Genomic DNA, 22,295 nt, shown 5'->3' on the forward strand with positions numbered 1-22,295 from the left:
CAGATAAGCAGAACTAACACAGAAACACATCAGGACTCATATTTGCTTATGTTTCACTGCCCCCTAATGCTTAAAGTAAGAACTGCACATATCCCAAGAAATCTATCTACCTTCTTTTTGTATAAACAGGCACAATTCTACCCAAAGACAATGACACTGTCATTTAGACTGGGCCTGTATGCCTCAGAGCATTGTTTAGAGTATCCGAATCCAATACACAGTAATGTAATCCAGACAGGAACAGCTTGAGCAGTCATTTCAATTGATTCCAGTTTGATTTGATGTGAAACCATGTCTGTGACCAACTGCTTTTCAATAGCCCTCCACCTACAGGAGCACAACACATATGTCCTCCTGTCTTTTCCATTTCCCCGCCACAGACACAAATACAAAACAATGAGACTGGCTCAGCATAACAACATGCCTCTTGCTATTAAGTCAATGTTATCTCTGTGCTTTTCAGAACACAATACACTGAATTGCCAGGTAACCTTAATCAATGTTGTCCACTGGAAAATGCAACACACCACATAAAGTTTATTCAAAATCATCCATTAACTAAAGCTTAGAGCAGTGGTTCTCAAACTGGGGGCCCCCCAAGATGAATCCGGGGGACGCAGATTTTTAAAAATTTATCATAAATCAATCCAACATCAGAAAAATAACCCACCAACCAAAAGTATTGATGTTCCAGCATTGTATACCAGATTTCGTTTTTGGTTTAACTGAAATTCTAAGTCTAAGATTTTTATTTGGGGGGCCGCAAAGCGATGCACTCTACACAAAAGGGGCCTTACAACAAAAAAGTTTGAGAACCACTGGCTTAGAGGGTTCAACACTGAAAGATGCTTTTCTGACAAGTAATGTGTTTGCAAGTCCATGTACAGTGTAGTGTGTTAAGTAGCGTCTTGCCTCATTGGAGAGTTTATCCATAGTATTTAGCATGAGTTCGATGCCTTTGCTGAAATACCGTACAGCCTCCATGCCTGTATGAATCTGTCCCAGGTACATGTATTTACTGTGGCCCTCCTCTGGACTGAGTTCCAAGGCCTTCAGAAACACGCACACCTCTGTCAAGGCCCGTAACAAACACATATGCTCAAATACATCAACAAGATCATACACTCCAAGTGTGCAAAAGATATCTGTTTGGCTTTCTCTACATCTCCCAGCTCAGCACAGATGTTCCCCAGCATGTCCAGGATGGACAGGTTAGTGGGTTCGATGTCCAGCGCTCGCTGACAGAAGAGTCTTGCCATGTCAAAGTCAAAGTTGTCAATACGTTCTTCAGTCTGAAAGGGACAGACAAGTATTTAAACAAGAAGTTATGTTTTATTAATATATTTATAATTGATGCAACACAAGAATGTATTAGATATTACCTTTTCCAATAATTGATCAACAGTGTATTTTTCTGCTGTTTTCTTCTTTGCTTTTTCATGCATTTTAGCTTTCATTCTTTCCTGAGGTGTCATCCTGTTTTCTGATCACAGATTTCAGTTTAATGTTAATATGATTAAGTCTGATTAAGCATGGCCATCCTTTTATATAAATATAGCATTAAACTCAAGTGACATATGAAACATGACTTTACAGTTATGTTTCCATCAAAGCAAGCAAGCTATTCAATGGAAAGAAGAGAAGTTTAAACCATGCGGCATTATTAAAGTGTTTAAAGTTATAGTTGACCTCAACTATTTAAATAAATTGCAATACATATAGCGAACCAGCCGCAATATGACCGGAGTGGTAACGTTACTGTAAATAGTATAGTATAGTATGAATGGCCAAAACTGACATACCTTCATGTGGTTTTGTGTCTTTTCTTTTAGGTTTGTTTTGCTTTTTTGCTTTTGCTTGGCCGCCCATTGTTGCTTGATCGCGTATTTATGTCACTTTGTAATGCAGAAATGGGACTTCACGCTACACAACACTCGAAGATCACTTGCCAGCGTGAGCACACGCATGGGCTAACGTGAATCGGATGGGTTGACTTCTTCTTCTTGTTATTTTAATGGCGGACGGCATCCAACGATAAGGTGCATTACTGCCACCTACTATACTGGAGTGTGGGCCTGAGTCAACTACCTCCCAAATATTTCTATATTAAAAAATAACATAAATAATTAAATAAAATAGAAAAACAAAATATTAAATTCTGTTAATTAATCCAGTTCTTTTCAGGTAACTTATTAAACTTCTATTGTTGTGTCCATCAAGTATGTTTTTGACACTAATTTCTATAGAAATTTGTTTCCTAATCTCTTCCCTTAATATTTCCTATTAGATGTAATGTTTTATTTAAAGGGGTCATATGACACGGCGAAAACGAATATTATCGTTTGTTTCAGATGTAATGCAATGTGTATACACGATTTAAGGTTCAAAAACGCTGTATTTTCCACATACCGTGCATGTTTGTATCTCCTCTTTGCCCCGCCTCTCTGAAACGCGCAGATTTTTAACAAAGCTTATCGCTCTGAAAAGCGAGGTGTGCTATGATTGGCCAGTTAACCAGTGCGTAGTGATTGGTCGAATACTGCAAGCGTGTGAGGGAAATGTAACGCCTCTTACCATATTTGGAACATCAGGTTCCAAAGCAATTGTACTGACAGGTACACCCACCTTACTTGCGTATACATTTGGGCGGTCTTAGTCAAATCATACCACGAACTGACGTGGATTTGTGGGGGTGTGGTTACACGAGGCGTTTCAGGCAGGTCTGGGTGTGCATTCGCTTTTAGATAGAATGCCTCTTTTGTTCAGACACTTAAATTTTTGCAATTTTATGTGTCTAATACATGCATGGGCAACTTATAACACAAAGACACATAAAAACACGTGTTGGCGCCATATGACCCCTTAAACCCTGAATGTGCCATTCTTAACCGTGTAATTATACCTTCTATTTTGTTATCTTCCTTACATGCCCTCCTACTTCCTACGTTTTCCTGTATTCTATAATAATGTTTTACTTCTTTATCCCAATTACATTGCCATTCCTTTAATATACTATTCTTAATTAATAATTTTGCTTCTGATTTACTATATAGGGTTTCCATAATGTCATCTAACTTACATGCCTCTTTAGCTAAAGTATATGCAGTTTCATTCCCTTTAATATGTGCTGGAATCCACAAGAATGCTATTGTCACATTTGCTTTCTGAAGTCTAAATAAAATTTCATATCTTTCATTTATGCAATCCTGTCTGCTTTTTGATGAAATCGACTTGATTGAAATCAATGCTGAGCTTGAATCTGAACATATAACTGCTTTCTTTATGCCATTTTCCCCACTCATTTCCACTTAGGATGGGTTGACATCCTGTTACAGCCACCATATCCTTACAAAATAAAAGTCTCCGCGGGCACGTTCAAAGTGTTAAAATTGATTGCACTTAAGAACTTATAGGAATTTGAACATGAAATGAAGAATTCTAAATACTACTTTAAAAATATTATTTTGTCAAGTTTAACATTTATTTTTGTTTACCCCTCTTTTCTGTGAACAGATATAAAGCTAGATAGAAGTGCGGTCTTGATATTTATATGATTGTTGTATTACTTATAAAATTCTATTACGTATTTTTAAAAGATTAGGCGCATACATATAATGTGCTAAATTTCTGATACTTTTATGATTTATGCATTATGTATAGTGCCTCTTCCTTACAAATTATTAGACTTTCCTACAAAGTATTAATTGTCTGAACATTTTCTCCTTTCTTAGCATAGTTAATAGGTTACGCTGGAGTTAAAATAAAACTATTGCTTCCGTGGGCGCGCCTACTTCACAGCTGATATTTAACAATGTATGGCTGCCTAATCTCATTATATAACATCGCTCAGCTCTGTACAGTACACTCACGGTGCGTGCCATGGGCGGGAACCACATATCAAACCTCTGTGCGGTCAGCGTGTGATTGACGCTTGGATCTCCCAATCGAACCTCTCCCTCAGTCAACGTCACTGGAATATTCTCGATTTGAACCAATCTCTCACACACAAACTCGAAGTTGAGGTGGAGGCACATAGTAAATAAACTGAATGGATGTACCACTCAGCAGTTATCTATGCGAGTATGGCGACGATTATCACATAAATCCCTATTATTTTCTCCGGGTGGTGTCGATTGCAGCAGTCAGGCGTTTTCTACACAGCAGAGGAAGGAATGAGCTAAATGTTTAATTTGCATCTGTGGACGTTGGGAAACGTAGCAAGCTTCAGTGAGGTCATTCCAGGCCTGTCCTGTTAGACAAACGAGGCTTCTAAAAAAAACCTCTCGCTGAAAAATTCAATACTAGTCAAGCGAGTTAACGTAAACCTGTTTCTTTCAAGCACATATCTACTGTGTATCTGTCTCGTGGAGCTGTAGTGTTGCGCTGTCGTTACTGGCTGCTTGCGAGCTATCGTTTTTCTGTCACGTCTTTTGGCGCGAACGTTCGATCTTTCGTCGCTCGCGGGACAGTTCGCGCATCCTTCGAGCATCAGTGACCGATGCCACCAGCTCGTCTAACCCAGATCTCGTAAGATTTAGCCAAAAGTGCAAAAGCAGACCAGGGCTAGTCATCAGCTAGCCAAGACCTACAGCAGTTAGCTTTAACAGGGAACATTAATGCATGGTTTGAATTACGTTAATATTAAAGATCAAGAACACTAGAGATGTCAGATACTAGTAAAGATGTGGTGGATCTGGTGTGGGGCAGTCCCAGCAGCGGGGCTGTGCCAGCCTCCCTCTTCCGCAGGTGGTCTCAAGGTAAGCGGTTATAGTGTCATACAAAATGACTCTCTATCTAGTTTTAAACGTTGATAGCTGAGGTCAATAGATAGACATGCATTACTCGTACGTGTTGTAATAATTTCTGCACAAGTCAGCAAAGAGCAGTGCCAAGGCCATATTACTTCACCCTGACTGCTTGCCCAGTCATGTGATGCATTACTAAAATAATGACTCGTGACACGCTTCTGTGAAGGTGTTAACAGTTATATGTTCATTGCATTTATTGTTGCAGGCTTTGTCTTCAGCGAGTCAGAGCGCACTGCACTGGAGCAGTTTGAAGGTGGGCCGTGTGCTGTCATCGCACCTGTGCAGGTATTCACATGCCATCTCTCCAGTCTTATTATTTCAGTTTCTATTTTACGGCAATGTTTATTATCTTTAATGATTTTTAAGTATTTCTGCATCCACACCTCTCTATAGTCCTTAACAAAACAACTGCATTGTTGTGTGATGTGTGTTCATGGCATGATCTTGCACCAGCAGTCCACGTCATTGTGTTGCTTGTGTTTTCACAGGATATTCTGGCCTGTTCTCAAACTCACATTTCATTAAAGATCGTTATATTTTTGTAGGAGGAAGTTGTACCCAGGATCCTTCAAAAATGTAGATGTTTTCTAGAGATTAATGGAAGTGCTGTCAGATAGTGACTTGGCTGGTTTAACTGATTTGTAATGCACAATGGATTTTGTTTGTCATATTCCCAAGGCTTTCCTGTTGAAGAACATTCTGTTTAACAATGAAGGCTCAAACTGGAGGGATATCTCAGGTGTGAGAACTAACTGCATCAGAAACATATTACATCTGAACTTTAGTTATGTGACATGCCCTAAGGCATTCTGAAGCTAGTTTTTCGAAAGATGTTTTCAACAAGCTGTCATTTAACCCTTATTACATACTGTTATTACTTTGATCAGATTGTAAAAATCACATTTAATATTAAACGAGGAAGCACAGTGGCAGGTTTGTCGTTTTATAGCTGAAGTGGATTGAGTGTCAGAAGTAACTTTGATGCTTGACTGGATGTTTATGTGTTTGTATTCTCGCAGAGGAAGAGCAGAGGACGGTCCTGTGCTCCACACTCAGTGAGATCTTGGAGTCAGCCTGCCTCAATAAGACACTGGCTTTTCACCTGTCTACCTGGCCTCGTGCCAAGACCACCGACAGCACGGACATCACAGACAGTCACTCAGAGCCAGAGTCTAGCCAACCGACCGACACACAAAGTGAGCAAATTCTTGACATGCATTCTGAATGTTGCACAGATACCGAATAATGCCAAATGGCATTCTTTTAATAATACGTATCACTAATCTTTAATATTTGATATGCTTTATGTGAACTGTCTAAGGATGCACTAATGGTGTATTAGTAAATTCATACTGTATATAGGGCTGTCACGATTATTTTAATAATCGTCTCATAGCGATTGTTTGACCTCATCGCGATGGTTTCAGATCATCGCGATTATTGCACATCTCTATAGAAGACACTAGGGGGAGCTGTAGTGTATCTGCATATTGCATATTTTAGTTTATATATTGTTACTTAAGCATGGTAATACGTACCACCACAACACAATCACTTAAAAAAACTAAAACATACATAAATTACCTGCAGTACAATGTGATATTATTTAAGCAAATCTAAGTGTGAAAACCAATCTACCAAAATTTCACTAACACACAAGTTAAATTTTATTGTAGTCTTGCAAGTGAGAAAAAAACAGACTAGAAGCTTTTCTATGACTGATAGCATTTTAATGGTGGCTTCAATTCACACCTGATAAATTTACTTAATTTACAAGTATTTGGCGGTTGTATTATTGACAGGTAAAAGCCTAAACCTTAAATATATGATGACCCAATTTTTTCCGATGTATTTCCAAGAAAAAAACACAGTCTTATATTCAGAACAATATGGTTGTTTCAATCGCTGAATCAAAAATGTATGAGAATTAAATGTCAAAGCTCAAAAACAGACAATTAATCGTCATAATCGTCAAAGCCCTAAAACAGACAATTAATCGCCATAATCGCAATGATTTATTAGACAATTAATTGTCAATCAAATTTCATAATCGTGACAGCCCTAACTGTATATTTTGACTTTGCATGCTATTTGAGAGTACTGTGTCAACCTGTGTTTTCATTAACAGTGTATGATCTTGCACAAATACTTTTCAAATTTTGCCAATGTCTTGCTTAATGGGTTTGTGTTTTTGCATGGTGTGTGTGTGTAGCTGCTTTGGCTGCTGAAGAGCTTGGCTTTGAGAGATTTCACAGTGTCATACAGTAAGTGCACAAACCTTCTTTACTGACAGCGTCACATTGGTTTTTCTTTTCTGGTGCCTTCATTGGCTGACCTTTTCTTCTTGTGCTACAGTTATGCAAATTCATGTCACAAAATGCTGTTAAAAATGGCAAATCTGCAGTGGTGCATTATGATGAATTAATGAATTCCTCAGTAAAGTTATGCGTTTGTTTTTTTATAAATTAGGGGAAAATTGCCAGTTATTCTTAAACTATAACTTTGTCAAATGATTCTTACTATGGGTACAATCACATTGTGGTTATTTCTTTCCCAGGAAAAGAACTCTTAGAACTGTTGCTGAGCTTAGAGAGGCCGTGTTGTCTTTATATGACACATGGAGGAACAAATTCGGGGTTCTGCTCTTCCTGTACTCTGTCATACTTACAAAGGTAAAATTTCACATTACTGCTTTAATTTACTTTTATTTTTAAAAACACATTAAAATCTTCAACTGGAAGATAATTACATGTTTGAAGTGCATGTTGACGTAGGGAGTTACCTCCTTTATTATGATTTCCTCAATATAGAATTACGTAAAGTCTTCAGAACAACAAAATGTTAAACATACATTTTATCTAGCCATGCTCATCTGCTAGTTTACACTTATTGTAACTTCAACTCTTTGCAGGGGATTGAGAACATAAAGAATGAGATAGAAGACACCTCTGAACCTCTTATTGACCCTGTGTTTGGCCATGGCAGGTAAAAAGCTTGAACAGAGTTTAGATTTTTATATATAATTATTGCACAGGGAGGCCATTCATGTTTATAGCATTGTATGTGACGCACGTAAATTTATATATTGACAGTGAAAAGATGTTAGCTGTTTTTTGTTGGACAAACTATTTTCTGTTTCTTTCCATACAGTCAAAGTCTCATCAATCTACTGGTGACAGGTCATGCTGTGTCCAATGTGTGGGATGGTGATAGAGAATGTTCTGGAATGAGTAAGTTTCACATTTTCACAGAATGTTAAGCTTCAGTGTTCTGTCGAGATTCTGTATAGGTTTTATCTCAATTTTAGAGTCAGGTCATTAGTTGCCCTGCTATTGCAGATCACCACTTGGTGGCAGCATTCTCTATGTTTTTGTCAGTCCTTGAGGTGCTTGAACAAAAATCTTGCTAAAAGAATGAGATTTACAGAGTTTGTACGCTTATTAGGTTTCGAGGAGTGTTATATGTTTGGTGGTTTACTTTATACTGTTGACAGGTTAATTAAAATTTTCTGTCTTATCTCTGTCTCCCCTAGAGCTTCATGGCATCCATCAGCAGGCCTCTGTTGGCTTTCTCACACTAATGGAGTCAATGAGCTATTGCAAGGTGCATGTCCGCATACACATTCACAAGAGTTCACACCATCTCAGTTATGTGTTTATATAAATGGTGTTCACACTATCTGAAATGTTGATAAATCAGGAGACTAGCATTAGTGTGTCCAGATGCCAGGACTCACAGGTTGTGGTTTCGCTGTTTTACAACATTATAACCTACATAAACACTGACTGGATTGTGCAGACTGGCATCACAATCATCGCACTGTCAAACTACTGCACAATTTTGGTTCTTGAGAATTTTTCTGATGAAGACCAGAAAGTATTGCTTTTCTAACACACATTTTTGCAGGTTTCTTGCAAAGGAATGGATGTTCTGTGGGTATTGGCTTTAACATGATGACTATTCCAGATTGCCGCTAGCAAGCCACAAACCTTTTTTGGCTGTTTCACTTTATTTGCTCTTTCTTTGCAAATCTTAGATGCAGTATTAAGCTCACGTTTAACATGATATAATGAAAGTCCGCAAGATTTTTGTTGCACAAGTACATTCTGTAAATACTTAATAATGGACTGCCAGCATTTTTCAGGTGTGTGTGACAAAGTCAACAGTCTGTTTGCTAAAGTCTAGTCTTAGTTGGCATAGGTACAGTTAAGTGGGAAGACCACTGCATAGTTCTTATTTCCTTCTGCTTTTTAGTTATATAACAGTAAATGCCACTTTTTCCAGAAGCATTATGGTTCCATGGTCTCTCACATCTCTCCACACTCGTGCCGAGCCCTCTAAAGAAAGAACAACTAGCAACACAGGGCACATACACGCATCCTGTATATTTTATGATCGTGGGCAGGAATTACTGTATTGTTTTAACCTGTTGGGAGAGTAATTAAGAAACAGCTTTATTTTGAATGGCAGTGTGTCAGGCATAGGTTCAGGATGTGTGCAGTGAGTTGTGTTTAGAATAGAAGTGAGATGGAATTTATCACCTCATGTTTAGGACCATTTGAGACCCCATCACAGTATTTCTGATCTTTTTAATCCGTACTTGGAATGCCTTCCCGTGCAGTTCTGCTGCGGATACTCACCTGTTGAGTGATGCGAGGACTTTGGGTATTTGGATGCTCTGCTGGAGATCAGAGCTGACGTGTGTGAAGCAACACTTTGAACTCTTCATAGTTGATTACGCTGCAAAATTTGCCAGTCTTATCAAAATCGCAGAATTATCATCATGTCTCTCATTTTTTATTCGGTTTTGAGGCATAGGCGGTGTGTTTTATGTATGCAGCTCGTAAGCTTCAGGTTTATGTGTTCATAAGTTACAAGCATCCTGGAAAACACGGTGTCTGTCAAACTGATTAGGCTTGATGGACAGTGTGTAAGGTCACGTAAACACCTGAAATAATCTACTTTTGTCTATTATACCCAGACCAGAAGTAAACTCTGATGCCATTCTGATAACTGATTTAGTGTGCACATCTATTTACATGTCAGGAACAAGGAAAAATATCATGTAAAGTCTCATGTACACATTGTCTGCATTGACATGTTTTCAAATGTCAAACATGTGCTGATTTTGAAAGTTATCAGCGTTTTGCCCTCACTCAGTTATAGTAAACGCTGTAATGCCACATCCTCTTTAAAACATATTTTTGATACATCCGTAACTATAATCCAATATAAACCAAGTGTTTGAATTGTTGACCATTTTTATGTGTTCTTATCGCAATGAAACAACCGGCTTGTTAATGGTTGTAAAATGTGTCTTGCCAAGCCGTCATGGTATCGGTATGGAGATTGGCCCTCAAACCCTGTTTTCTATTTGCTTTTAAAGGTTGGCGCGTTTCTCAAGTCTCCAAAGTTCCCTATTTGGATCCTTGGCAGCGAGACTCATCTCTCAGTATTCTTCACTAAGGTGAGTTAAGACAATAAGTTGTTTTCATCCTCTTTGCTGCTCTTCTGCTCTTTCTTATTCGAAATGGTCTGGCAGTTTGCATTGTTATTTTATTATTGACTGAAGGTTAAAAAAAAGGCAAGAATGTGCTTGGTAATAGATTTAGTGCTTTAGACATCTTTTGGAGAAGAATGAAGGAGAAAAAAAGAAAGGGGGAGTATGGGATGGGTGATGAGATGCAGAAAGAGGTTTTTAGACTTATAAGGCATCTAGTGTGGTGTGTCCTGGCCTCGGCCCATCAGGAATGTGGTCAGCTTTGGCAGTCAGACATGCTCAGTGAGAGGGAGCTGCTGATGTGAGGTGTATCTCCAGTAAGTATTGAGTGGGAATGTCAGTTCATGGAACCACTACGCTGGTTTAAAGCTTCTGCTTATGAGGCATGTGAGAACTTTATGTGCTCAAACAATCCTGTTTCACATTGTAAATAAATTGTTTGTCACATTGTTTTGGCTCTAATATCTGATTGGATGAGCCATGTTTGTCTTTTTAATATCTGCGCAACTGTGATCAGTTGAGTTCTATTTGTGTGCCATAATGCTACATTGCTTGCTAACCATAAACTGCTTACATCCTATTTTATTTGATAAAATAATTTTAATTTTATTTAATTATCTTGATTTAGCATTATTGCTTGTTTTTACATTTTGTGTAGAAATTGTGATTGGCACCTCTAATGCTCATTAAAATGCTTCCGTTTGATTCTGTGGTGTTGTAGTTCTTTTCTTTTACAAACAGGTGCATTTTAATGAGCATTACCTGCATTACGACTACAAATGAGACACTATTAAACACTATTTATTAATTTACTATTGTTGAAAGTAAAAGGGTTTGAAAGGTAAATGAAAAGCAAAGTTAGTTTTTTCCCCAATTTTTTGCTGATCCGAAAAATGATCCGAATCGTGACAGAAAGTCTGTGATATGATCTGAACCGTAAGTTTTGTGGTCATGGCTGAGTCATGAGAACTGCGTTTAAGGCTTGGATAAAGCCAGTTGCTAAAAACAATTTTGAAGCCTACTGCTGAGTATGCAAGAAAGAAATTGATCTGGGAATGTTGGGTGTGTGGTTTTTTTATTAGGGATGCACCGAATGTTCGGTAACCGAACTCGTGGCATCCTTTAACATCATACAGTGGTCGCATGCGCACAGTTCCCTGTTCTGTGCATCCCGGCCACGAGTGCACCTTCTGAGAGAACAGTGAGTGACAGTCAGCTTGTGTGGGCGGAGTTTGGAGGAGAGACGTGAACTGAAATGGTTGTCAGTCAGAATTGCTTGCATGGATGTTTTTTCTTTAAATCATTTTGCAGTTTAGCCTATAATAATCCAACAGTTTTTGTTTATTCATATTTTTAGCTTATTATGTTGAAAGACACGTTTTAAGTGTTTTGTTGTTGGCTTACAGAGTAAAGTACATTCTTTCAGCAGTCCGTTATAGGCCTTATATAGGCTATCGAGGCTATTTTTTTTATTTAGCCTACTTGTTTTGCTCAGTTTTATTTTAAGTTATATTGTATTATATTGAAAAGCAAGACAAAATATAAAAAGCACATTTTGACCATTCAGTTTATGCAATAGTGAAAAAAATGGCTAAATAAATAGAAGAAATACAAAAAGCCATGTTCGGTATTCGGCCTTCGACCAAGTGTTTCATTTTTATTCGGCTTCGACCAAGAATTTTCATTTCGGTGCATCCCTATTTTTTATGTTTTGATACAGGTCTTAAATTTCATTCATAATGGTCTAAAAAAGTCTTTAAAAGTCTTAAATTTGACTTTGTGAAACCTGCAGAAACCTTAGATTGGTTCTTCTCCATGCATGATGCTGTGGTGTTTCTGTGTGGTTGCTAGATGGTTGCTGACATAAAGGATGTTCAAAAGCAATTTGTTTGACAAACCTCTAAGTATGTGCATTTCATTGCTTTTCTTAAATGCAATTATTAGTTAAAAATGGGTGTATTTGGTTGCAATCCCTTTAGTGAAAGCTTTGCCTTCAGATCATAATGCTTGACCTTCCATGGCCTAATTACTTCATCCTGTTACAGTAAAGACCTTCACTGCTTACTAAGTGTGTATGTGAGTCCCCATGTGTTTTATCCCTTTACTCAAAAGAGGAAATGCTTGTTTGTCATAAAGGTTTCCACCTGGAGGAAAATGAGATTGACAGCGAGCATTAATCATGCTCTTACACTTAAGGCCTTTTACTGTCAGTACATTATCCTCATCCGGTGTATGTGCCTGTGCTGCACTCCTTTTGTACATGATTTGTATTCTTCATGGTCAGGAAATGCTCTGACATTGAGGGAGTACTCCTTATCATAGTTTTGATTGTGTATAATCATACCGAGTGAGAAAACTACTATTCAAATGACAAATTACTATTCACCATTACTATTATTACTTGTGTTACAGTTTTAAGGATCAGTAATATGTAGGATAGAAACTATAAAACTACACTGTTCCACATTATTTAGATTATTTAAGATTTTTATGAGATTATTTAGAATGCTATGCATGTTTATATTATTTCTCTTTTTATTTCTTAAAAATAGAAATAATCTCATAAAATGTTACCTGCTTGCCAGTGTAATATAGACAGCTCTAATGTTACAGTAGATTTACTGCTGAGGTATAATGGACCTGCACTTACTGCCTCAGTGTATTTGACTTGTGTCATAGGTATTGTAATATTGATGTCTGCTGCAGACTTTTCTGACTCTTTCAAGCCTTATCTCAATCCTCCAATTATCTAAATTTTTCTAAACACAAGCTCAAAATGTAAATTCTATGCTCATCCTCCTGACTGAGTCATTCCACCTTAAGTTTCCTCATTCTTTGCTTCTGCTCCTCCAGACTTCTCAGTCACTGCTTAAGTGAACAAATCTGACTGTTATATGCATTTTAATTGTATGTTAGGATATTAGGATATTAATATCTAATAATCTACTAATAATGGATATTAGACATTAGTTCAGTTGTAATTCAAATAGTGTAGTTGTATTTGGCATTTATGTATATCTTGTTGTTGGCATCAGCCTTTTTTTTGTTTGTTTAGGGTCGTAACCAAACACGCTCACTTAGGATTTCATTTACATTTACATTTAGTCATTTAGCCAAAGCGACTTACAGAGAGTTCAGGGAGCAAGAAGCGATATGTCATACAGGAGCAATATAACATATATAGCATACTCTCTCTTATTTTAGTAAATTGGTTTGTTCAAAGGATTGACTTAATCTTGAGTTCTTGACTTAAACCTTACCCCAATTTTTCCAGAATTCTCTTTGCTGCATGTTTTGTCTTTTTCTGCCAGGTAATCATGATTTCAATGGTTTTCGTTAGCTTCTGTTCTTCACCGCTAGCTTCCCCTACACTGGCTTTTTTATTTGTTGCTGGTTCTTCAGGCCTAAGTAATAATATTGCATATATATATACAGCTCAGGAAAGAGAATAACATCAGTGAGGCCTTTCCCAGTCTTCTCTTTATTCAGACTACCACCAATTATCTCACTGCTTCTTCAGGGCACTGCTCCATTCCCATGAGCTTTAGGAGATCATACTGATTTAAGGGCTTGTTTGTCTCTCTTCTCTTAAGCAAACATCAGGCCTGTTCGTTGCGCACATGTACAAAATAAATTTAACCCTTATACTCTCGCTTCTCTTTTTCCACCTTCTCTCTGGGGCTGGTTAGCGGGAGCATAGCCTCAGGTGAGTAATGCCACGATTTCCGCTAAGAAAGCCGATCTCATTCCCCCTGGAGCTCTGGCTCTCTTTGCATCCATCTGGTTTAGTTTTCCCGCTGGAGTCACCGGTAGGGTCAGCCACTCTGCCAGGCCCTTTGAGAGAAGAGAAAAGCTCTCAAACGACACCTCAAAGAGCGCCTGTTAATGGGATGCACACTAAAGCGTGTGTTAATTACGTTTAGCTGACGGTGCTTGGTCATAGCTGAGCGTGACGCTGACCATGCAGAATAAATCATTGCATCATTCAGTCTTTTTTTAGACCTGTTTTTGAGAAATGCATGATCTTTTGAATATATTTCTGTTTGATTTATTAAAAATCATTGCATACTTATTATTGGTTTTTGAGAGGATTTACAAAGGTTTGCCCCTTTTTTTACAAATCATCAGAGCTATAGTGGTAAATGTGAATACTCATTGATGGAGAGGCTTAAAGAGTATGATATGGTTTTACTGGTTGGGCTGGTTTTTGGAGACCATATTTGGAGTTTCAGTCATTTCCGAAATGTTTCTTTTTCTAGATGTTAAAAGTACAAGTTGGGTGTCTCTAATGGCCCATCTCCCAGCGGAGACATGCTCATGTTGCCGTTTTTGTTTGTCTCCATGTCTCTGCTTTCAGCTTCTAATAAGGTTTGCGTTCCATTCTTATCTGATTTACAAGCACACAAAGCAACAGACACTACACAAATGACCTTTCACAGAGGTCCTGAGAGGGCCCCGGACACACACGGGCACAGAGCGCCGGACACTAAAGGAATGATCTCAGGTCCCGGTGGATGGACAGCCACACACACCCTGAGGACAGTGAGTAATGGAATACCAGCTTTTAACGCAGCGCAGGGGTAACCATAACCGGGTGTAATGCAGTGAAATGTGATCCGTGATCACTGGACCAGAGTCGCCCTGTTTATACCAAATTTGATGCTTCTCTTGCTCGCACTCCCAAAGGTGATTAATGGATGCATTGATGGTGTGGCCTGTGAGTCGCAGGATGACCCGTTGGTCCCGGCCAGTGTTTTGCTGTCGTAGCATCTTACTTTAATGGGTTTGTGCCTTGCTGATGTACATCATTGATTTCATGTGGTTTATTAAATAATTTTGTTTAGAATGTGTCAATGATAATGTTGGTTTGCTTGTATTGGTATCACTTGTTTAATCTTGTTTAGTGCTGTTATGTATATCTCTCCAGCTTACCTCTTTTTTCCTCCAGATGCTTTTGTTCTTAAAGTCGCTCTTCTCTTCGGTTTGATGAGCTTCACATCCCTTATTTCCTTCCTTCCTTTCCTCCTTTCTTCCTTCCCTCACTCCACCTTTCCATCCTGCTTTGTCTCTCTCTGGAGGCTCTCTGTCATTGTCCAGGTATGGGATGCAGAGCTTCTCCCTCGCTCTCCAGCTTCTTGCTTTCTCGTTCCACTCATCTGCAGACCTCGGCCCATCTCAGCTCTAATGAGGTTAACATCCTCATCTTTTTACTGATCCCTTGGTTCTCCTGTCCTTCCTGTCCGCTCTTCAGAGGCCTGATCCCTGCTTATACCCAGACCGTAGCACAAAACGTTTTTTGTCCAGTTTGGCCCCCTACTGTTAAAGACTTTGGAAACGATGGTGCTGCAAGTCTTTGTGGAGTTAATTTGTGTAAGTAGTTATTTGTGTGAGCTCGTGAATAAAAACAAGTAGCAACGGAACAAATTGATGGTAGTCGTCTGGTACACCCCGGGGTTCTGTCCTCCCTAATTTACAGACGTGCCCAAATGCAAACATTGGTCTTACTTTAGTAAGTCCCTCTGGGGTTAACCTCATTGCGGAGGGTCTTGCTTCTTTATAGCCCCGCTCTGGTGCTGCAAGGATCGCTCGGGTATTGTACCATGTTCTTACAGTCAATGGTGAACCGAAACCAACGGATCTAATTTCCGTCAGGCTAAAAGACTTCAATCATCACTTTCTCGCATGTCTTCCTCGGAAGAATGCTACTGTGTGATACACACTAGCATATGCAAAAAAAAGAATAGGAAGGAAGGGATATAGTATTACTTAATAGATTTCCCTCTCATCAGACACTTTTGTTTGCAATCTCATCAGACGGTTGTCTCCATCAGGCATTGTGTCGTTTGACATATCATTAATCATTTCATTCCCTGTGATCTGATCTGGTACACACTATAGCTTTGTTGTGCCGCACATACTGTATGCGCACGTATACTCCATGGGAATCTCTTACAATCCTACATGTGCCATCATTGACCTTGCAGGTCCTTGAATTTCATCTCCATCAAGGATCTACGTGGCAGTTTAGCATACAAACACATACGCACACACTACCTCGTACCCAAGGGGCTCGTAATACACGTAGGGCCTCACATCTCCTCTTAACCCACAACAATGGCCTCTTCAGTGGCCTCACAATAACACTGACGCCTGTATGGGGAATACTTGGCCAACAAAAGACATGCATACAAAGACGACGACATGAAGATTGGGAGATAGTGTTAAATGCAAAAACGGACAGAGGGTGACATTAAGAGAGACGCCAGAGGAGGGATGGAGGGTGGATTGTGTGGGTATGATACAGTTACGAGTGCGCAATGTGTCTGGTTGGTGACCTGGCCAGCTCTGACGTATCGTATGACTAAACCGTTTCTCTTGATGTCGGTGACATTTGTCTGTGGTGGAGTATTTTAGAAGAACAGATCTACCTGTTAGAGTTACAAGGCTAAATAGCACTGATTTGTAATGTGGCTAGTAACAGGGTAATTGTTGTTGTCGCTTTGATGTTGATAAAACACTACTGTTTGTTAGAAGTTAGAAGACCTCCATGAATGGGTTTGTAGGGTAAAACCCATGAACCTTGCACCTGAACCAGTCACTCATAGAGATGCCAATCTATCCTTCAAGGCTAGTAGGATTAGGTTGAAAGGTTCAAAACACAATGTCGATTTTTTTTCTAACAAAACAGGGTTGATTCTGCAGTCAGTGCAACATTTGGCTGCATATTTCAAAATGTAACTCAAAAATGTAACTCAAAAATGTAATCCTTGCTAGAGTTTGGATTTGGCCTCAATCTGATCTGGAGTTAACCAATTAAATATGATCTGGAGTTTGTGTGGAACACTTATTTTTAGTTTAAGAATGATCTCACACACATCCTTACTTCACCTTTTAAGGTTAAACATCCAAACCAACACTGTTTTTATCATTTTTTTTACATTCTTAGCACACGTGATTTATCTGCCCTCTCTTTTTTCATTGGCTTGTAACTCTGCTTATGACAGACTTAATGCTTACATTGACTGATTTAAATGTCTTGTTTGTTTCTTCTCTTTTTCAAATTTTTTGACGTGTTGTTTCACTCCTGCCTGCTGCTTATATAAATACTAAAAGTACTTTATCTTTCACATTTGCGAAGAAAACACTGACTTGAAAAGGTGAAAAGGTTGTCTTTCAGTCAATGTGTCTCTTGGATATTTCTGAAGTTTAGTCTTCAGTTAGATCCTGTGTGAGAGCTGACTCTCTCATCTCCGTGTGTGTGCGTGCGTGCGTGAATTTCTAATGAACACAGAGAAAGATATTTGGAAGAATGCTTGTAACCAAACAGTTCTTGTCTACCGTTGACTTTATCAATTTATTTGCTCGGTTGAACACAAAAGAAGATATTTTGAAGAATGTAGAAAAGCTCTGTTTTAAACACAAGAATGTAGAAAAGTTCTGCTCCGTAAAAAAACCCATTAAAAAAAAATGAAATTTTCTGGCTACTGGGATGCGAAATATCCTGGGTTTTTTTTATGTGTAAATACATTTTTTTTTCTTGTAAATTTGTTTTTAGGCAATATGTAAGGCTTCATTTTCTTTGTGCGCCTGAAACAGAAAACCGACCAGGATCAGAGGTCGGTGTCATGCCCTTCCTCCTTGTTGAACCATGGCTCTGCAGATCCGTCTGGGTCGGATCACTCGGCAAAGCAGAACCATCCCACCTAGGGGTGAAGTCTTTAGCAGAGACGCTGCTCTGTAATTCCTCTATTAGAGCACATGTGTGAGCGAGACTAAGAAACGCTGACTCAACAGGGCTGATTACAGGCCTGGTTGTGTTGTTAAGAAGCCACAGTGTAAACATCATTGGAACGGCATGATGTTGTTGTCACCGGGGGTCAGACTTCATAATGAGACATGTTGTCATTTGCTATTATCATGGAGCCACGGTGTATGTTTGTGTGCAAGAGAGGTTTATGTGCACAAACACGTGTCACGGCGGATATACTTCACGTCAGCGCACACAAAAGGCCACATTCTTTTGTTTGTAAGTGTAGTGTTTGTGAGAGGATCATGATTCTGGTCTTGTTTCCAAAAGCATGTTCTGCTTCATCAGCGTTCCCTATGAGAACCACAATGATCATCCTATACATCTTCATTACACAGAGAGGCAGTTTAAAAACAACTAGTTCAGCCAAAATTGAAACTTCTGTCATCGTTTATATGTTGTTTGAAACCCAAATAACTTTATTCCATAGAACACAAACATTTGTCAAAATGCACAAAACCAAAGCATAGGCACAGAGTCACTATGGTCGGTCAAGCTCCAAAAGACCAAGATTTACATTTGTTATTTACTGAAATTGATACCCTCTACTGTAGCCCTCAAGTCTCATTTACAGATGTAAATATTCAAACTTGTGTTGACGGTCTAGGTTTCAGGTAACAATTTAAAGTGATGTGGTAAGTTTAAGATCATGAATCAGATTTAAATGTCTTGGGCAATGGATTTACAACTAATAACGTTTTTTTTACAAACCTATTGTATGTAAATACAACTGTGCACAAGTTGTACACAATGACACTTATGTGGTGTCTTTTTTACGCCGAGCACCTCTTAAGCTAAACCTCTCAAAATCCTAATGGTTGGAGAGTCGGACTCGTGACCAGAAGGTTGCCGGTTCGATTCCCAGGGCCGGTGGGTAACGACTGAGTTGCCCTTGAGCAAGGCACCTTACCCGTACTTGCTCCCCGGGCGCTGCTCCGGGTGTTCACGACTTGCTGTACGTGTGTTCACTACTCTCTGGATGGGTTAAATGCAGAGGTCACATTTCGGGTATGGGTCACCATATCTGACTAATAGGTCACTTTCACTCACTCATTCACTGTTGGCATTGCTTTGCTTCTGATGGAATAACAAATCTTTTTCATTACTTGCGGAATGAGGTTTTCTTTAACTCCACATGGCCTCAGGCAAGTGCTCTAAACTTACATTTTGACTACCTGCCATATAACTGCAGCAAGGTGTTGTGAGTGGTGTATGTGTTGGATGTGATGTTATTAATGTTCTTAAGATGAACGTTGTCCAGCTGCAAGTTCTCTCCGTCATCCATTCGTCTTCCGCTTTTGTTTCTCTCCTGTTCTCCTCTCTTCTGTTGCTCTGTCTCGGTATGACTGTGAGCTGTATATTTATGCTGTGAAATAGGAGATATTTGTGTGCATTGCACTGAAACCATACTGTGAAAGTACACAGTCTGAGTTTATCTTCAGTCTTCCATGACTTGGTTTGTGTGCATGTTCATTGTTAATATACATTCACATCAATTGCAGTAAATCGGTGTGCATAGCATATCATTTAAGGAGATTTGTAAATGTTCTAGGTAAATGTTACTGGTGCCTGCCTGTACAAAACCTACCTCAGTGTTTCTTGTGTTTTCTGGTTGCTAGTTTGGTCAAAAAGCCAACCCATAGTCTCTAGCTAGATATGGCTTATCTCTCTCTTTTTAATAAGTGTATGTTTTTTCTTCCATTTGTATTATCTGTGCCAATGATTGATAGAACATTTTGAACTTGAACATGCCTAATTATGACCTAATTGTGACTTTAAGAAATATTGAAGTTTCTTTCTATGTGGGATAAAAAAAATGTCCACTGTCCCCATTCACTTTTCATATTGCATATTTTCCATAAAATGAAGGTTAATTCCATGCCTTCCTCTATTATATTGACACCACGCACATTACTGGAACATAATGGAAAACACTGTGAACTTTGTTTAGCTGTGTTTAATTTAACTGTGCGTGCTGAGGCAGCATATTTCCCAGCTTGACTCATTTTTATACACGCACAGATGTGTTTGCTGCCTTGAGTCTTTCAGGCGACTTGCATTGATGGGGCAGTTATCCTGCTGAAACTCAAACACACACACACACACACACACACACATGGATTTTAATTAGTTTTCTGTAATCAGCAAAGTTTGCAGTCTGTTTGTGAGTTTATTCATGTAAGAAAGAGAGAGAGAGGGAGAGAGCGGAAGATTGTTTTATCCTTACGACATTTACGAGTTTATCACCAGATCAGTTACAGTAACTCCTCCATATGCACACACATACAAAACGTATAAGAATGCAATTACGCACCCCATCGCTTTTTACACACGTGCAAACAACTTGATGAAGAGTACTTCATGTAAATATTTTCATGTTTTTTCATTACCACCATATATTTCAACAATGCATGTAGCATGATTAGGTCAAGCCTCAAAGGGATTGTGTGAATGTTGTTCATTTGAGCATTTTTATAACACTGCTCCCCCAGCCACTCAGTTCCAGCTTGCAAGGGACAGACAAGGATAGAAAAATAAACACTATAACACTGTGTGAAGCAATCTGTTCAGAAGATGATGTTAACAGGGCTATTATGTTTTTGAGGGTTGTAGGGTTCTGGTTAAGTGGGAGAGGGGTGAAATTGTGACAGTGAAGTGCTTCCCATCATAGTTCATTGTTCAGCAAAATATCATTGGATAATTCCAAAGGACAGAAACAAACAAAGCCATGTTTTGCGAGTGTTATTAATGTCCTTTTGTCTTTTTCTACTTTCCTCTTTAGGAGATGGCTTTGGTGGCCCCAGAGTCTCCATCAGAGCAGGCCAGAAGAGTCTTCCAGACCTTTGACCCAGAAGGTAAAATCATTTTTTTAATGTGTGTGTGCGCGTGCGTGCGTGCGTGCGTGTGTGTGTGTGTGTGTGTGTGTGTGTGTGTGAGAGAGAGAGAGAGAGAGAGAGAGAATAAGAGAGAAACTCAAAATAATGTCAACACAACCCCAACAGCTGAGTCAACTTGTTCTTCTCTGAGAGGAAGATGAGCTCCACGAAACACAGAGCAGCTCACAAGTTTATTATCTCTGCAGCTTTGTCAGACAGAACAAAGATCTAACGTTTGTTTGTTGATATTTGGTTGTCTTTCCTTTCTCATTTCCTCACTTACAAAATTTTATCTGACAGATCCTTTGTCTGTATGGATTATTTAAAAGTACCATGGAATTCTGAATGGCGTTTGCATTGCTGTGTGTGTGGGGGGGGATATCAGATATGTTACTCTTTGGAGCATTTTTAAATTTAAGGTTAAGCCCTTCATTCATTTTGATGACTCTCCCACAGTATCTGCTTACAGCCATATATCAGTCATAAAGACCTGACTACACACTCCCTCTCTCATCCGCCAGCACGGCACACAGAGCCCTCGTCCCCAGTGTTTTAGTGCTGTAGGGGCAGTGTAGACACTTTCAACATGCTTTGGTTTACGCTTTAAACCTCATCAAATGAAGAACAAACTAAACCAGACATGTCACACATTTGATTTTGACAGTGATATCAAAAAAAGTCAATATGTGGAGCACATAAAATCAAATGAATGCCCTCATCCATACTTGAGTTGTAGCTCCCAAATTTGATTGCCTTTCAGTGCACTGTAATAAATTGAATACAGTTTGGGAACAATATTTATTGCAGACAGACTCTTTCAATTGCCAACATACAATATTTGACCTGTTAGCATGTTTTGTTGAGGATTTGAGGAGGAAAGATTCATGTGATGATTTAATGTTTAGGAGAGGAATTGTCCTCAATCGGCAAAGCTTTATGATCAAACCCCTGATGCTCATATGTAGTGCGATATATCTTTGTCTGTATATCCTGTTTGTGTCCTTTCTCCAGAGTTTGTATCATGAAGGTATAATTTCTCACTGATATTTATATATCTGATTTGTTTCTAATGCTTATGTAATAAACCTGAAGAGAAGTGAGAGAACAGGTAGGCAGAGGTCACCCAGTGTAGTGTCTTGGATCTGTCAGTTGGTGTGTGTGTGTGTGTGTGTGTGCGTGCGTGCGTGCGTGCGTGCGTGTATCATCAAATGTGTCACATACACGCAGTGAAAACTCTTCCAATACTCTGAGTGTTTGTGATATAAAGTGTGTAATTTATAACACACACTCTGTCTTCAAGCGCA

General features: G+C 39.0%; 2 protein-coding genes across 2 annotated transcripts in view; one reads left to right on the forward strand and one right to left on the reverse strand.

Annotated features, from left to right (window-relative positions):
* Positions 1–1,992, reverse strand: part of si:dkey-12j5.1 (uncharacterized) — a 75,414-nt gene extending 73,422 nt beyond the window's left edge. Inside the window, exons 1-4 of the mRNA XM_057340775.1 lie at positions 1,803–1,992; positions 1,383–1,483; positions 1,146–1,292; positions 913–1,062 (exon numbers count right to left, since the gene is read on the reverse strand). Of these exons, the coding sequence (XP_057196758.1) occupies positions 913–1,062; positions 1,146–1,292; positions 1,383–1,483; positions 1,803–1,869 (465 nt within the window). The 5' untranslated portion in view covers positions 1,870–1,992. The remainder of the gene's footprint in view (positions 1–912; positions 1,063–1,145; positions 1,293–1,382; positions 1,484–1,802) is intronic.
* A 2,018-nt stretch (positions 1,993–4,010) lies between these two features.
* Positions 4,011–22,295, forward strand: part of mindy3 (MINDY lysine 48 deubiquitinase 3) — a 28,802-nt gene continuing 10,517 nt past the window's right edge. Inside the window, exons 1-11 of the mRNA XM_057339781.1 lie at positions 4,011–4,757; positions 5,014–5,093; positions 5,487–5,547; positions 5,828–6,004; positions 7,021–7,072; positions 7,366–7,480; positions 7,720–7,793; positions 7,959–8,038; positions 8,341–8,411; positions 10,195–10,275; positions 20,898–20,970. Coding sequence (XP_057195764.1) covers positions 4,664–4,757; positions 5,014–5,093; positions 5,487–5,547; positions 5,828–6,004; positions 7,021–7,072; positions 7,366–7,480; positions 7,720–7,793; positions 7,959–8,038; positions 8,341–8,411; positions 10,195–10,275; positions 20,898–20,970 — 958 coding nt within the window. The 5' untranslated portion in view covers positions 4,011–4,663. The remainder of the gene's footprint in view (positions 4,758–5,013; positions 5,094–5,486; positions 5,548–5,827; positions 6,005–7,020; positions 7,073–7,365; positions 7,481–7,719; positions 7,794–7,958; positions 8,039–8,340; positions 8,412–10,194; positions 10,276–20,897; positions 20,971–22,295) is intronic.

This window comes from Triplophysa rosa, linkage group LG8 (assembly GCF_024868665.1).
Source record: "Triplophysa rosa linkage group LG8, Trosa_1v2, whole genome shotgun sequence".
Taxonomy (NCBI): domain Eukaryota; kingdom Metazoa; phylum Chordata; class Actinopteri; order Cypriniformes; family Nemacheilidae; genus Triplophysa; species Triplophysa rosa.